Source organism: Lissotriton vulgaris, chromosome 5 (assembly GCF_964263255.1).
Source record: "Lissotriton vulgaris chromosome 5, aLisVul1.2, whole genome shotgun sequence".
NCBI classification, from domain to species: Eukaryota; Metazoa; Chordata; class Amphibia; order Caudata; family Salamandridae; genus Lissotriton; species Lissotriton vulgaris.
Window position 1 is genome coordinate 1,969,670,610 of NC_141693.1, and position 15,952 is coordinate 1,969,686,561.

General features: G+C 44.4%; 1 protein-coding gene across 22 annotated transcripts in view; it reads left to right on the top strand.

The window, feature by feature from the left end:
* Nucleotides 1-15,952, top strand: part of GAPVD1 (GTPase activating protein and VPS9 domains 1) — a 304,659-nt gene that overhangs the window by 183,343 nt on the left and 105,364 nt on the right. For all 22 annotated transcript variants that reach the window (XM_086924684.1, XM_086924695.1, XM_086924697.1 and 19 more), the window contains 3 exons: nt 12,832-12,909; nt 13,078-13,442; nt 14,242-14,329. In XM_086924684.1, coding sequence (XP_086780810.1) covers nt 12,832-12,909; nt 13,078-13,442; nt 14,242-14,329 — 531 coding nt within the window. The remainder of the gene's footprint in view (nt 1-12,831; nt 12,910-13,077; nt 13,443-14,241; nt 14,330-15,952) is intronic.

The window sequence follows — 15,952 nt, forward strand, 5'->3', positions numbered from 1 at the left end:
CGCATCCACAACAGTAGTTGTTCTTCAGAGCATTGGGTGATGGATCTGGGGTTTCATCATGATCCGGACAGTGATAAAATTCCATTTTGGAGAGGCACTTAATTTAAATATTCGGGAACTTAAGAAAAGCCCTTTTCTGCAGGATCTTTCTCAGGCACACTGAGAGCATACTGACTCAATGTTAAAGGATGTACAGGACATCTCAAAGTCAGACTTCTGCAAAGGAAATCTGTATGAAAACATTGCATTTTCTTCACGGCTGTAAGTGGGAGTGGGTTGTGTCCTCAGCATGACTCTTTAATGGATAGCTACTGTCAGTAAAGCAGTGAACTCAAACATACATCATTGCCATATTATAACACAAGAATGGAAATTGAAGTCATGTTTAGGAAAGACTGCTTGGGATTTGTACAACAGCGGTATCTAGACTTCACTCCATGACTAAAGTAAAGATGCGGAACTCAAGTGCTCGATCTGTTCCTACCAACCAGGCATTCTTTCCCGAAACAAGGTGAGAGAGATTACTCCCTTAATGACTGTGCATCATAACAAGTTGATGTCCTTCTATCTCTCTAGCAAGCTTTAGTGGTGGCTCCGGTGATATCTTAAATCGATTTTAGTCAGATTACTGTCTTTCACTGCGTAGTTTATGATTAGGTCAGAATTTCCACTGAACAGACATTGCTGATGGATACTTCTGCGAGCAGATTTCTCATCTTGTCCCTCTCATCCCTTCGCACCAGGCTGGATCCGGAATGCTTTCTACAATGCTCATCCATGCCAGCAGAGGGCACAGCCTCCATGTCGATTTAAGCAACTGTAATCATGGTGATGTCACTGGAGGTATAAACATTCAATTGGCAGGTCCCTTTTCAGGTGTACAGCGCATGCGCTGTGCTTGCGAAATCTCTTGTATTAAAAAAAAAAAAAAATCCAGAAAGGGGCTTAGAGCCCACCTATTACTTACCTTTACTTACCATTGGCTCCCTCCCACATCACTCATGTCCTTACCTCCGATTGGTCACCGCCTCCTTTTCGTCTGTCTTCCTCCTTGGCTTTGAATCTTTGTCCTGTAGTGGGGCCTGGACCAAGTACTTCTTTCGGTGGCCAGTGTCTTTCCACCGAAGCCCATATATCTACAACTCGACCAAGCAGAAAACATTTCCAACGATACCAGTCGTCAGCATGCTGCAGATACCTGCACTCACAATTGTGCGCTCCACTGGCAGCTTTGTTGCAACCCTCTTTTCTGTTTCTCTGAAGGGTTATTGTTGTTGGCAGACACACTTGCATGTTTTGCCAATCGTGGTGGTCTAAGTGCTGCTTAATTTTGTGGTTAAATTCAGGCAAAGGCCCTGTGCTCCCAACGCTTTTGCTTCACCACTTCCATGTAAGTTACTAAAGAGGTGCTTGGCAGCAGTTTAGAAAAGTCGGTGGAAATTGGTTTCTTTATTGATTCTTCTTCCTTCCTTGATGCTGTTATGCCTTATACATCCCTTTTTATTTATTCTGACCTTGGTGTTAAACCTGTTTAAATTCCAGTGATTGCATTAGTGGGCCAGACTAAACTGATTCAGATACATTCGGGCTCGCAGTACGCTGGCCACATCACAAGCTGGTGCATCTTTATTGATTTATGATAGAAAAATGAACTTAAACTGGCATTAATAAAACAACAAAACACACAAGATGACGGATGGAATGTTGCACAATGGCAAAACATTCACCCCCAGTCACAGATCTGGGTTTAATCCATCGTTATTTTGCTCACCAAGCCACCCCAGTTTAGACATGGCCATATGCAAATCAGCCTTTACCCTGTGCCTCATGGGAACAGTCCAGACCGAACTGCCAAGCCATGTCTTACCTGGACCGGAATCAAGCATCCTAGGACCGGTTTCAGGCTATCAGCCGTCTTCAACCAGGATAGCTTGACTCCAGTAGCGTAATGAGCACCGGACCCACGTCTGGCCATACCCTTCCCACATAGGGTGAACAGCAAAACACACAAGATGATGGATGGAATGTTGCACAATGGCAAAACATTCACCCCCAGTCACAGATCTGGGTTTAATCCATTGTTATTTGCTCACCAAGCCACCCCAGTTCACATGGCCATATGCAAATCAGTTTTGACCCTGTCCCTCATGGGAACAGTCCAGCCATGTCTTTCCTGGACCAGAATCAAGCATCCTAGGACCGGTTTCTGGCTATCAGCCGTCTTCAGCCAGGAAAGCTTGACTCCAGTGGCGTAGTAAGCACAGGACCCACGTCTGGGCATACCCTTCCCACTTAGGGTGAACAGCAAAACACACAAGATGATGGACGGAATGTTGCACAATGGCAAAACATTCACCCTCAGTCACAGATCTGGGTTTAATCCATCATAATCATATGCAATACTGATTTGCATATGGCTGTTTTCAAACTGGAATGGCACGGTATGCAAAAAAACGATGGATTTAGGCGCAGATCTCTGTTCTGGGGTGAATGTATGACATTGTTCTGCATTCTGTCCATCACATGTTGTTTTTGCATTTGTCACCCCGAGTGGGACGGGTATGCTCAGACGTGAGTCCCGTGCTCGCCATGCCACTGGAATCAAGCTATCCAGGCTGATAAGGGCTGAAAGCCCAAAACCTGTCCTTGGATGCTTGTTTCCAGTCCAGGGAGGACCTGACTTGGCAGTTCGGGCTGGACTGTTCCCATGGGGCACAGGGTCAAGACTGATTTGCATATGGCTGGGTTTAAACTGGAATGGCATGGTGAGCAAAAAAACGATGGATTTAGGCCCAGATCTCTGTACTGGGGTGAATGTATGACATTGTTCTGCATTCTGTCCATCACATGTTGTTTTTGCATTAATTAAAACAAGTATTGTCTAAGCTAATAGGTTTAGCCTCTGCAAAATCTATTGGTTTTCTCAATGTTTTATTAAGGCATGTTGCACAGCGCTGCTAGCTGCTGTACAACATGGCTTAAAAGAATTTTTTGAAAATGCTATGATGCGGACAGCATTGACCACTTTATAGCACTTTAAAAAAATAGCTTTAAAATATGCTGCATAGCAGCTAGCGCTGCTGTCTAATATGTCTAAAAACATTGCCAAAACCAATAGATTTCGCGAAGGCGAAACATATTGAATTTGTCAATGCTTGTTTGCTGAGATATCCATCACTCACCCTCACAATATCTGCCTATTGTGTTAAGACTCAGACGACAAAACGCATTCCTGTGACTCATTAAAGTGTATCCACCCCAAGGCCATGAAAGAGAAATAGATGAAGCTCCTCATGGTCGTAGCCATAGAAGCAGTCTGGGATCTCCTCCACGTCAAACATCTCCCATCTCTCCAGAAATGCTCAGGAAGCACAAGAGGAGGCGTGCAGAAAAGCAATGTCCGTTTCCGAGGGGATCTCCTCATCTCTTGGCCTCTTCCTCGGAGACAGACTTCCAGAGCACTTTAATGAACCTCCCATTTTACGATTTGAGACAAGGCTCTTGAAAGATTAAAAACCATCAGGCAATAGCCTGTTCATTACGTCTTCAAACTCTCCAAATTAATTTTTTATCATTTCTAAAATTCAGAGGATACACGTAGGGTTTTGTTTCGACCCCATGCTGATGAGATTCAGGCAGTTCTGTGAACCTCATCAGCAGGTGCAAAATCTGCTCCACAGGGAGTAAAGGGGTCAGCAGCCTATCTTTTTCCTCCTCTTTCTCTTTGTAGGGACCCAACAAAGCCAGAAAAGCAGCTCTAGTCTGGTCTCGTCAGTTCATGAATGACCAGTGGGGGCACAGTATCCAATTTTCTGCAGGCCTGCAAGGGCCATAGTTTTTATTCAGTGGGTCCTTCTGTTAGTCGAAAAGGGATATACTTTGACTTTCTTGCACTCCCACCCATATTCCCCAGGCTGGACTTGTCAGATGAAACATCATGTTCGAGGCTTATGAGCTGTAGATTTTATACTTTAGCATAGCTCGCCATCTGGTGTTGGTCTCGGATGTTTGCACCTTGTTTTTGACGAAGTCTTTGTAGTCACGGGATAGGTGACTCCTCCTTATGGTGATAGTGTGCATGGGCATCAACTCCATCTTCAGATTGTTTTTTCCTGCCATCGGGTGCAGATGTAAACGGTTGCGATCTCGGTCAGTATCGTATTCGATTCCCCTTCGACGTGCACTCTTTCACCGCTCGACAGTATTGTTGTCGATTGAGCCCCTCGACGCAGATCCATGAATCTCAACGCCTTCGATTTTGGTCTTCGACAAGGGCTGTTGTGCCTATCTTCGCCACCAGGCCCTACTGCTAATGAAAAGAACTCCATTCATAAAATGCCCCTTGTGTGGTGCCAAATTCCCACACACTGATCTCCACAAGGTCTGTAACGTTTGCCTCTTTCCAAAACACGAGGACAAAGATTGCTCGGCCTGCGCTTCATTTCGATCGAAGAAAACCATACGTGATCGCCGGGCTCGACGTCACATAATGTCTCGTTCCACTACCTCGGTGCCGGACGACATCTTTGATGCAGGCCCAAATACTCCAGAGGAACAAGAACCGGGCAATGAAGACATCAGCGTCTCCGAGGCTGACGAATCAGATACCGAAGATCAGACTATTACCACGGGTTAGTGAACTGTGAGTACAGACATAGACACCCCTACCTCGTCTCAAAAACATAAGGCTCCGGTAACACCTTCTGGCTCAGGTCGACAGTGTGACAAAACTTCCCACACCCCGCCTTCGAGCTCGGCTCTGAAGTCCAAAAACAAGCCACGTATCGGTACCAAACTACCATCCCCGGTACCGAAACCCACACATTCGGCACCAAAACACCAGCAGAATAAACCCTCTTAGCCGAAACCGAACCACAAATCTTCGGAATGTCTGCTATTAAAGCTTTTATGGAAGGACATAAAAGGTCAATTCCACGTAGAATTCCACCTTCTCCTGTATGGAACCTCAATATAGTCCTCACCAGACCTATGAGTCCTCCATTTGAACCTCTACACAATTGTGAATTGCAGTTTCTTGCTTGGAAAGTAGCCTTCCTCTTAGCTATCATATCACTTAGGAGAGTGAGGGAACTCCAGGCATTAACCATGCAAGAACCATTTTTACAAATACACCATAGTAAAGTGCTTCTTTGGCCTAATCCAAAATTTTTACCTAAAGTGATATCTGCCTTTTACCTGAATCAGTCGGTTTAACTTCCAGTATTTTTCCCTCAATCAGACTCAGTAGCCGAACGCGCTCTACGCATGCTAGACGTTAAAAGAGCGATACTCTACTACATTGAAAGAAAAGTTTTAGAAATCAAAACAACTTTTTGTAGCTTTCTCCCCCGTTCAAAAATGTGTATTGCAAGGTGGATTGTTAAATGCATCCAAATATGCTATCTCAAAGCTAAACGCACATTAACTATCCCCCTAGAGCTCATTCTACATGCAAATATGGCATTCTTAGGGAACATCCCTTTTAGATGACATCTGTAAAGCAGCAACTTGGTCTACACCACATACTTTTACTAAACACTATTGTGTAGATGTGCAAGCAAAGCAACAAGCTACTATGGGCCAGGCTGTATTAAGAACACTTTTTCAAAATACTGCAACAGATACAGGTTGCCACTGCTAAAGGGGAAACAACTGCTTTACAGTCTATGCTAAAGTATACAATCTACAGCTCATATGCCTCGAACGGAAAATGCTACTTACTAGTATGCACCTGTTCTTGGCATGTAGAGCTGTAGAGTTGTATACGCCCACCCACCTCCCCGGGTACCTTTATCTCTTGCATTATTATCTTATTTAGATACATCACATGGACATCCTCTTCTATTCTCTTACTAACTCCATCATCCCCCTCTATGGCGAAAAACAATCTGAAGATGGAGTCGATACCCATGCGCACTATCACCATAAGGAGGAGTCACCTATTCTGTGACTACTAACACTTCTTCGACAAAAACAAGGTGCAAACATCCGAGCCCAAAACCAGATGGCGATCTATGTTAAAGTATACAACTCTACAGCTCTACATGCCTAGAACAGATGCATACTGGTAAGTAGCGTTTTCCATACATATGTTTGATCGGGGCGTTGCACTCCTGCAAAGAAAAAGATCAGTGGAGATGGTGTTACAGCAGCGAATTGGGCAGGGATGCTGATGCACATAAAGGATGGCAGTCTCTGTCCAATCCTAGATCTCAAGGATCTTGAAACTTTCTCCTCACAAACAGAATTTTAGGTGATTGACTGTTTATTTTTTGACACATAACATGCACAGCAGAGGGAACTGGACACACAGCATGCCATCCGTTGCGTTAGAAATTAAGTACATCATTTAAAAAAAAAAGTAAACTTTCAGGAAAAAACACATTTCAAAAGTGAGTTATGGCTCTGGTGTATAAGCGTAAGCTACTGAAATTCTCCTGTTATGGTCACCATCTCCCAGTACACATGCGAAATGTTGTGCTGATTAGCAAGCTCAAAATACTAAGCTGTAAAATGTACGAAAACAAAGAAACCTCTATCAGGAGGACAACATGGTGGGTGGCTGAATTTCTTTTGCTACGATAATCCTAACTGGCAAATTTCTGTGTTTTTATGTGTTTGAGTCAGAGAGACAATATCTATATAATCATACTCTACTGCACGGAGTCTAATGTGCTATTCATTAATATTGTTGAGTGGGGAAAAGTACCATGACTCTTTAGAAGTAAATTAATGAGTAGGTCATAATGCCCATGCCCTTTTTTAAAAATAATGATAAAATATTTTTGTGTATGTTGTGTGTAAGTCTGAATATATATTCACTGAGAAAAAACGAAGGTTACAGGGATGTTATAGTTAGGAAGTAGAATTAAAATAAAGCCCTCTAAGTCACTGAAAAAAGTTAGAGACGTTATAGTTAGGCTCACTTTTCACTCTTACATAACTAGTAAAATTCAGCAGTTCTAGTTACCTGAGCTAACTATAACTTACCCCCCAGCAATGAGCTGCTTATGACCTCACATACTACATCACTCATGAGATGATCATTGACATCATTGATGACATCTCAAATGAATCAATGATGACATCATCCAGTGAGTGTTTTCTAAACGTTTGAGTGTTAAACATATATACCAAGGTAGTACAAAAGTTAAAATAGTATACTTTCTGTACTACTGAGTGATACTGTTAGAACTGGCTATTTCTGGTAGGCTAAGGCTGACGCCAAAGCCAGGCAGAAACCACCATTCTAGTCAGGGCAAGGAAGTCACACGCCAAGATAACCCCTGCTCACCCCCTTGGTAGCTTGGCACGAGCAGTAAGGCTAAACTCTGAGGCAATGTGTAAAGCATTTGTGCCAGCGCACAACAGCAACAACATACTAGGCACACCACAAAAGAGACTCCACACAAGGTTATTATAAAAATAACTTTTGTATTGTAAAAACACATCAGATAAAATCACACATATACATTGTGCCAACTGGCACGGGCAATATTCACATGGGATTATTCACAAGACAGGGCCACATGGGCTACTGTCATAATCAGCACTCAGTAGAAATGAAATACTGTCAGAAATTAGAATAAAAGAATATAAAATCACTGTAGCACAAAGTAACGGTTAGAAATCACACCCAGTATCTACTGGGAACAGGTAAGTACACACTACGCAACCCTAAACACCTTAGGAGCATGTCACGCAGGGGACCAGGACCTCCCTAGGACCACCTGTACTAAAAAGAACAACCACCTAAGAATAAAATACATTTAGGGGTATCCACAAGAACACATTACCCATGATGCATGAAACACATTCAGAGGAGTAATAAAGAGAAACACATGATGCCTAAAACATTCAGAGGTGTTAAGAATAAAGCACATGATGCAATAAAATACATTCAGGGGTGCAGCGCAAGAAGACACATGATGCCTAAAACATTCAGAGGTGCAGCGCATGGAAAGAAAGACACATGATGCATAAACCTACACATTCAGAGGTGCCAGAACATAAGTCAATAGCACAAAAACACACAGTAGGCAATTACTATTAAAAACATAGGAATCACATTGCGCATAACTTACATAAGCCACCACTTGTGGCAGTCCCTAGGCCAACTGGCCTTGTTGGGGCTAAGTCGCCCTGAGTCTCAATGTCAGGGTGCGCTGCCATGCAGCACCAGTCTCAAGAAAGGAAAGCCTAAACGTAGCAGCTGGCACTAAGTGCTGCGCAGCTGTGAAGGCCTGGCACCACTGTGCCCTCTCTGTCCCACACAGGGACTCTCTTGAAATTGCGCCTAAACGGTGCAGCTGCCCACTAATTGCTGGGCAGCTGAGAAGTCAAATCTGTGGCTGGGGCTCTCACTAGCCCCAGGACCGAAAATGCGCCAAATGGGGGAGCCCTGCAGGGCTCAAAACAACCAATGCCCCCTGAGCCTCTTGCTGGGCTCTAAATCAATTATGGCGCCATGAGCCTCTCTGGGCTCTAAAACACATAGGGCTGGGAGCCTCGTGGGCTCTTTACAACACACTTCCCCTTCGTTGGAGCCTCCGTGGGCTCAGGACCAACACTACCCCCGGAGCCTCTCAGGGCTCTTGAAGCAAGTAATGCCCCAGGTCGCCAAAGTGTTCTAACTCTGTTGGAGTCCCTCTCGGGGGACTCTGAACACCAAGCGCTGCCCTGCTGGGGCAGCAGAAAGGGAGAACAGGGCCCAGGTCACGGGCGCGGCACCGAAAGCATGCCCGACACACCCCCCCAAGCGCCTCGATCAGAGCCCCACTCACCGGTCTTCTTCCTCTGGTGGGGGCTCCTCCGGACAGCAGCATCACTCTTGGCGGCCACGGGTCTCCCTCCTGGCATCGGCAGGCTCTACTCCTAGCTGCCGGTACGGATTTGCGGTGGGGGCGGGCACCGACAATGTGCCCCGCGCCCCCTCCGCTCCTCCCTCGTCAGGCTCCTCCCGGTCTCCCTCCAGGCATGGGAGACCGGCAACACCGGCAAAGGCTTCCCCCAGGCAGAGGGAAGCGGCAAACACCATGGCTTCCCTTTCCCTCCCCCGGGCTGCGGGGGCGGGACTTCCGGCCGGCCGCGAATGGATTGGCCGGCCGGCCAGGTACTTCCGGGTCGCCGCGGGCAGCGCGGCGGCCCTCGCTAGGCAGGCAGGCGGGCAGAAATCGCGAGGTGGGCACTCGCTAATTAAATAAATAACTGGGCAAATCCAAGTCGGCAAAATAAGCGGAGTGGGCTCCTGCGCCGATCCGCCGCCGGCCTCCAGCAACAACGTGCTTCCAAGCGCTATAGAGGCACATAAAGCGCTCCAGCACTAGAAGTGTAACCAAAGCGCCATGGGCAGGAAATAAAGCGCTCTCAGCGCTATGAAGGACAAATCCAGCGCTCCCAGCGCTATAGCAAAGAAGAAGCACTTCAAGGTGCTTAGGGGGGCAGAAAGTCCAGCAAAGTCCCCCCCTCAGCCCAGGCAAGGCAGAGGGGTCCCCCCAGAAGTCCTCCAGGGGCTGGGCAGCGCCCGCCCCTGGTAGATTCAAGTCAGAAACAAGAACATTTTGGAAGGGGACACAACCCCTTCTTATACAGTGAAAAGTCTTTGAAGTCCTTTGAAGCAGGCAGTGTGAGAACCAGCTAGAACTGGTTATAGGGACGTCCCTTCAGTATCGGGGACAGAGGTGACAATCGCCCAGCGGGAGGTGGAGCCAGCTTTGTAGTTAGGCAGGCACAGCCCTTCACTATCAGGTGCCATCTCCTCCCACTTCCCTGGCAGCAGATGCTGCCTTTCATCCATGGGCTGACTTCAGACAACCTCCTGGGCTCTCCAGCCCCTGTCATCCTCAAACCAGACAGTCAATCCACAAGCAGGCCCAGGCACTCTGGGCCAGGCTCACCAGCCAATCACACGCCAGCAACAACTTACACAAATATGCTAACTTCCAAAAGTGGTACTTCTAGACTAGACACACTCATGCCGCATATACAGTTTTGCAGCATTCAGTCTCACGAGTTCTCTCATACCAAACTCCCCCCTGCACTCCCCACACATCAGGAACTACCATGGGCATACATATTCCCCATTCATTCCTATGGGAGGGCAGGTCACTCACCACTCATTCACAGAGAGCTCAAGCACTTTACACTGTACCACAGTGAAAAAGTGCGCAGAGGCCTAAAATCGCCACCACCAGGTTCCAGAAACAGGCTAGGAAAAAGCAAAAAGTCTGGGGGTGAACCTGCCCAAAGGGCCGGGTCCAACAGATACTATTTGTAATATATATTGTGAATGGCCGTGTGACTGTGTGTATCTGTGTGAGTGAGTGCCGGTATGGGTGTGTGGGTTAGTGTTTGAGTGGCTGTATGGGCTTATAAATAGGTCTGTGATTAGTTGGGTGAGTGAATGGCTGTTGGGGACTGAGTGGGTGTGTCAGTAGCTATATGTGTGTCAGTGGCTCTATGGCTCAGTAAGTGGGTGTGTAAGTGACTATGGGTGAGTCAGTGGGTGTCTGAATGGCTGTATTAGTGAGTGACTGGTTGTGTAAGTGGCTGTATGGTAAGTGAGTGGATGTTTAAGTAGCTGTTTGGTTAAGTGAGTTGGTCTGTGAGTGGCATTAATGTAAAGTAAGTGTCTGTGTGAATGGCTGTATGGGTGAGCGGATATTTGAGTGCTTGTATGGATGTGTGAATCTGTATATAAGTATTTGTGTTGATGTGTGAAGGAGTGTGCGAGTGCTTGTATGGGTGAGTGAGTGGATATATAGGTGAATAAGCTGGTGTGTGATTAGCTGTTTGGGTGTTTGTGAGATTGAGTGGTTGTATGTGTGGGTGACTGGTTGTATGTGTAGGTGACTGGTCTTAAGAGTAGCTTTATGTATGAATGAGTAGTTGTGTGAGTGAATGTCTGAGTGGTTCTATGGATGAGTGAGTGGTTGTGTGAGTACTTGTATGGATCTGTGAAAGAGCATGTGAGTGGTTGTGCGAGTGGGTGTATGGGAGGTTGTATAGGGATTTAGTGGGTGTGTGAGTGCTTCTGTGGATGATGTCCTCATATGTGATGTCCTCATTGATGTCATCAGAGATTTAATTTGAGAAGTCATCAGTGATGTGACTGACCATGTCACTAGTGATGTAATATATGAGGTCATAAACAATGCATTGCGGGGTCGTGAGTTATAGTTAGCTCAGGTAACAATAGCTTCTGAATTTCACAGGTTTTGTACAAGTGAACTGTGAGCCTAACTATAAAGTCCCTGCAACCTTTGTTTTTTTTCAGTGAATTTCCGAGGTTGTTTTAAAAACTTGATTTCCAACCTATAACTGTAACCTTGTTTCTTTTTTTAGGCCTGGGCATAAAGTGCCACTCCACTTGCGGAGATTGCGAATTTCGGCAACTCTGCATTCTACAGAGAATGCGGCATTACCGATAAACTCCGCAACAGGACGGAATTGTTTTTCCGCTGGTCATGTCATTTGGCATGTGGGGGGAGCGCAATGAGACTTGAAGGGCGCTTACCAGCAGCCGGGCTACCCTTAGCATCCAAGAGGAGATCATCCCCCAACCAGGAGTGTGCCAGGAGGCCCCTTTGCAGAATGGTTGAGATAGGGGGCAGAGCCTCCCACGAGGTCTCATCAATCCGGCTGTGGGAGACTTAGTTATCGCAACAATTGGGGTGTCATCCTCCACAGAACCACTCAAACCCAGAGGCAGTCTCTCGTACACTCAATCACGCACCCACTGAACCATTCTCATACTTATTCACATATTCATACGTCTCACACCTCTACTCACTCATCCATGCACACTCACATACCTACCCACTCACCTTTACACCCACTCACTTATACAGCTAATCATACAACCACTTACTCACCCACACAACTCACACAGCCATACAATCACCTAAACAACTACTCACACACCAACTTAATCATACAATCACTCTGACAGCCAGTCACTCAGCATCTTAACAGACCCGTTGACACACCCATACAACAACTCACACCCACTCACTCATCCCTACAAGCGCTCAAACACACTCTCCAATGCAACCACTCGCACACCCACTAATTAACCAAACGCCCACTAAAACAGCCACCCACTCACCCATACAACCACTTACTTGCCCACTCACTCTACAATACAGCCACTCACTAACTCATACAGCTGCTCACATTCCCACTAACAGGTCCATATAGCCACTTACACACCAATACAGTCACTCAAACATCCACTCACACACTGATACAGACAGTCACTCAGCCACTCAGATATGTTCTAAATAGTGTGACTAATTACTAGTACCAAAAGAATAGTAACTTAACGTTTACTGTAGCTTAGTATAAATCTTTAAGTATCATAAATGTTAACTACATAGTCACAGGATGATGTCATCAATGATGTCACTGACCATGTTTTGAGTGATGTAATATGTGCATTGTGGGGGTGTAAGTTATAGTTAGCTCAGGTAACTATAACTGCTGCATTTCTATGGTTTATAACATCTATAACATCCCTGTAACATTTGTTTTTTTCAGCGGGAAATACAACCTGTGTGTAGGCGTAGGTGTGGGTGTGTGTGTTTGTGTGTAGAATACTCTCAATATGTTTTGCTGTATTGCCTCTCGATGTCATTGAAAAAGTCAAGTAAATACTTTTGTTAATTTCTATTTTTCCTTCTAATGATGAGTTTAGCCCAAGCTTCTCTTTATCCAGAGGGCAGTTCCTAGACCACATGACATTACCAATTCTTCATACAGTGCTGCGTCTGTGCAGTCTAGTGAACTGTCCTTGGCCCTTCTTGAATATATTTTTTGTCTTTTATTTTTCAGTTGTGCATCAGCTTACTTCTCCTCCTTCTCAATCTGACTCTTTGCTTGCAATGTTTGACCCTCTGTCTGCAGGTGAAGGTTAGTAATGGCTAAGTATCTTTCATTTAAAAAAATTATTTACATTGTCTTAGCCTTTTAGTTGAGCTCTGATACCTCTAAAAAAAAAAAACAAATGTGAATAAGTTCATTTGAGATCGATTATTTCTGCTTTTTGCCTCTTCATTAACATACCATGTATTTTTGTAGTGGTTCGACCTAAAGTGCATTATGCGAGGCCATCTCATCCACCGCCAGACCCTCCAATTTTGGAAGGAGCCCCTGGAGGTAATGAAGCAAGATTGCCGATGTTTGGCTCCCACGTACTTATGTCAGCGGATTCTGAAGCATTCAGACAGAGGCATTCATTCCCCGACAGATTAGTTCGCAGCCGCAGCTCTGATATTGTGTCATCTGTACGAAGACCCATGAGCGATCCTGGCTGGAACCGGCGACCAGGCAATGAAGAAAGGGAGCCTGCACCTGGTGGTGTTGCTGGCCTCAGTGGTGCATCATTAACTGCTGCACCCCAGTCATCTTCGTCGTCGCCTAGCAAAGACTCTTCCAAAGGAGAGGTTTGTATGTATTTCTTTATAAATAATGGAGAAAATGTGGTGCTGGAACTTGAGACTCATCTAGAAAGCCTACTGAGATATCCCCTTTCAATTAGAGCAGAATCATGCGGATAGCCAATCCTCACCATTTCAGTTAAATATTGGTACAAGTCGAAGTAGAATTAAAAGAAAAAAACAGCGCTCCATATTGATAGAATTAGCTTATTTTCAACATCAAGGCCATTGTAACAGTTGCCATTGTTGTTACAACAGATAATAAATCCTTGTTTCCTCTCCAGGAACTCTTGTCAAGTAGTTTTGGCATACTATTATGTTACTAGTATTGATAATGCCAGTGTAGAATAGCTAGAAGAGTTGCTGAAAAGCAAATTCATTATTCAATTAAAACTTAAGTTTGGTTTTCTGAAAAAGTTGCTTCTCTTCAATGGTGTAGAAGCCCAGAATGATGAAAAAGCAGGCGAACAATATTGCTTTTTACCCGCTTTCAAATCCGGTGGCAGAAAGAACGTAACCTTAACTTTGGTGTAGATATTTTCACTAATTGACCATGCAAAGTGTGAAAAGCGTTTGGTTATTGTACTGCTGAAATGTGTGGTTTCACCATCTCACTAGATTGGTCCTTCTTTTTTTCACTCAATCCTATTTTGCAAGTTGTACAATAGCACTTTCATAGCAGGTTTGTACCATACAAGCTGACACACTCATGTTGTAGTCCGTTACAGCATCTGCTTCAACTCCCTTACTGTGTGATGACCAAGTCATTAACGGCATTTGAATTATTAAATTTGGTGTCTCGCAGATTGAAGTACTTAAAGATAGTGATGACGAGAAATCTGACCGCAACAGGCCATGGTGGAGAAAGCGTTTTGTTTCTGCAATACCCAAAGGTAACTAGTTCAATTTCATTTATTTAGAAATAACTCTTCAGTGTACTGTGGTAGTACTGAGTTGCAACAACACTATAAGATTTATAATTAAAGCGCACAACTGCCATATAATGATCTTTATCCTTACATGTACTTGGTCGAAAGTTAAAGCTATATCATGTTTGGATTATTTTGTTCATTTTAATCAGGGAACTTTTAATAGATACCTATAACCAACAAATTCCTGAGCATTGCAGGCTTGTGTGTGAGTGTCTTCATTGGCTCCTTGATGAACTCAGATGATGTGGTGTATTTAAGAAAGCATCCATTGTACAGTTGGACCTTTTTTTAAATTAACATTGCACAAAATACTCTATATTTACAATTAGAGGGACAAAGGGCTTTTATACATAAGGTCCAGCACAATTGCCCAAATGCAATATGAGAATTAAAGTTGTGCTGTTCCTGAATGATCTAGAATTGGGTAATATGCAAAGGACAGTAGGCTACAGAGAATGTAATGCCCTCACACACCCAGTTGTCTGTCATGCTTCATCATCGGGCTGCTCCTCCTCTAGCTGGCGCTGCAATGCCTGACAGGCTCCTGATGAGAAGCACTTTGGCAGAAATATTTTCCAAATAGCCGTTTGCGGCCGTGGGGGTGAGAGATTTGGCGATTGTAGATGAATAAGTGGTGTGTGATGTTTATGTGGGTTAAAACAGGATTGGGAGTACCGGCAAAAATAACTTTATTTGTGGGTTCTCCTACCCTGATTAAAATATAGAGGAAAGGCGCAATGCTAAGTTAATATCTTAGGTGTGGTGCTCTTCCGTGTGGTTGGTCAACATGTTTCTTCACAATTCTATAAGTCTAGAGGCGATTCGTCAGGACCTAAAGGATTGCTCCCCTCCCCTCCCAACTTATCTTTAAAGGCACAGGAAAAGGGTTATTTTTTGCTAGTGTATGGTGGAAAAGCACAAATTGGAGAGCAGATTTTAAGGTTTTTTTTTCTTTATCTGCTGCATTTGCATGACATATTGCATGGCAGCACAAGTTTTGACACACACAATCTTTTATGGTGCTGGAGGAAGGCCTGTCTGCAGTGCATTCACTTAGCTGGCCTCCGAGTCCGAATGTGTATTTAGTATTACACTTCTCCTGGAGGACCCATACATGTGTTGCCAGGGCTACTGGAGAAGACCAGATTGCTGAATCCTGTCAAAAGTAAATTAGTCAATGGCAAGTGTTTTCATTTGCATTCTGACACTAACTTCTTTTTAAATTCTGTTCAGAGTTTCCAGTGTATAAAGTATTTGAAAAATAAACCATGCCATTTATAAGGATTGAAAACAGTGAATTCCGTGTACAATTTTGAGATATCATGAGATTATTTGCATTTTCTGTACTATTTTGAAATGTGTTCTTTTTTTAACCCATACTTTACAAACATTGACAAAGAGAACTGTGTACACCTGCACTGTTTAAAAAGGTGATATTTGGTTTAAAAACAGAAGCAGTTTTGAAGTTGCCATTGGGTGTCCTTTGGACAACATTTGAAGATATGATAAAGAAAAAAAAAGCATTAGCATAGGAGGTGCCATACCTCGTGACATTTAAATCTAGACAAATGGGGAACAATTGGT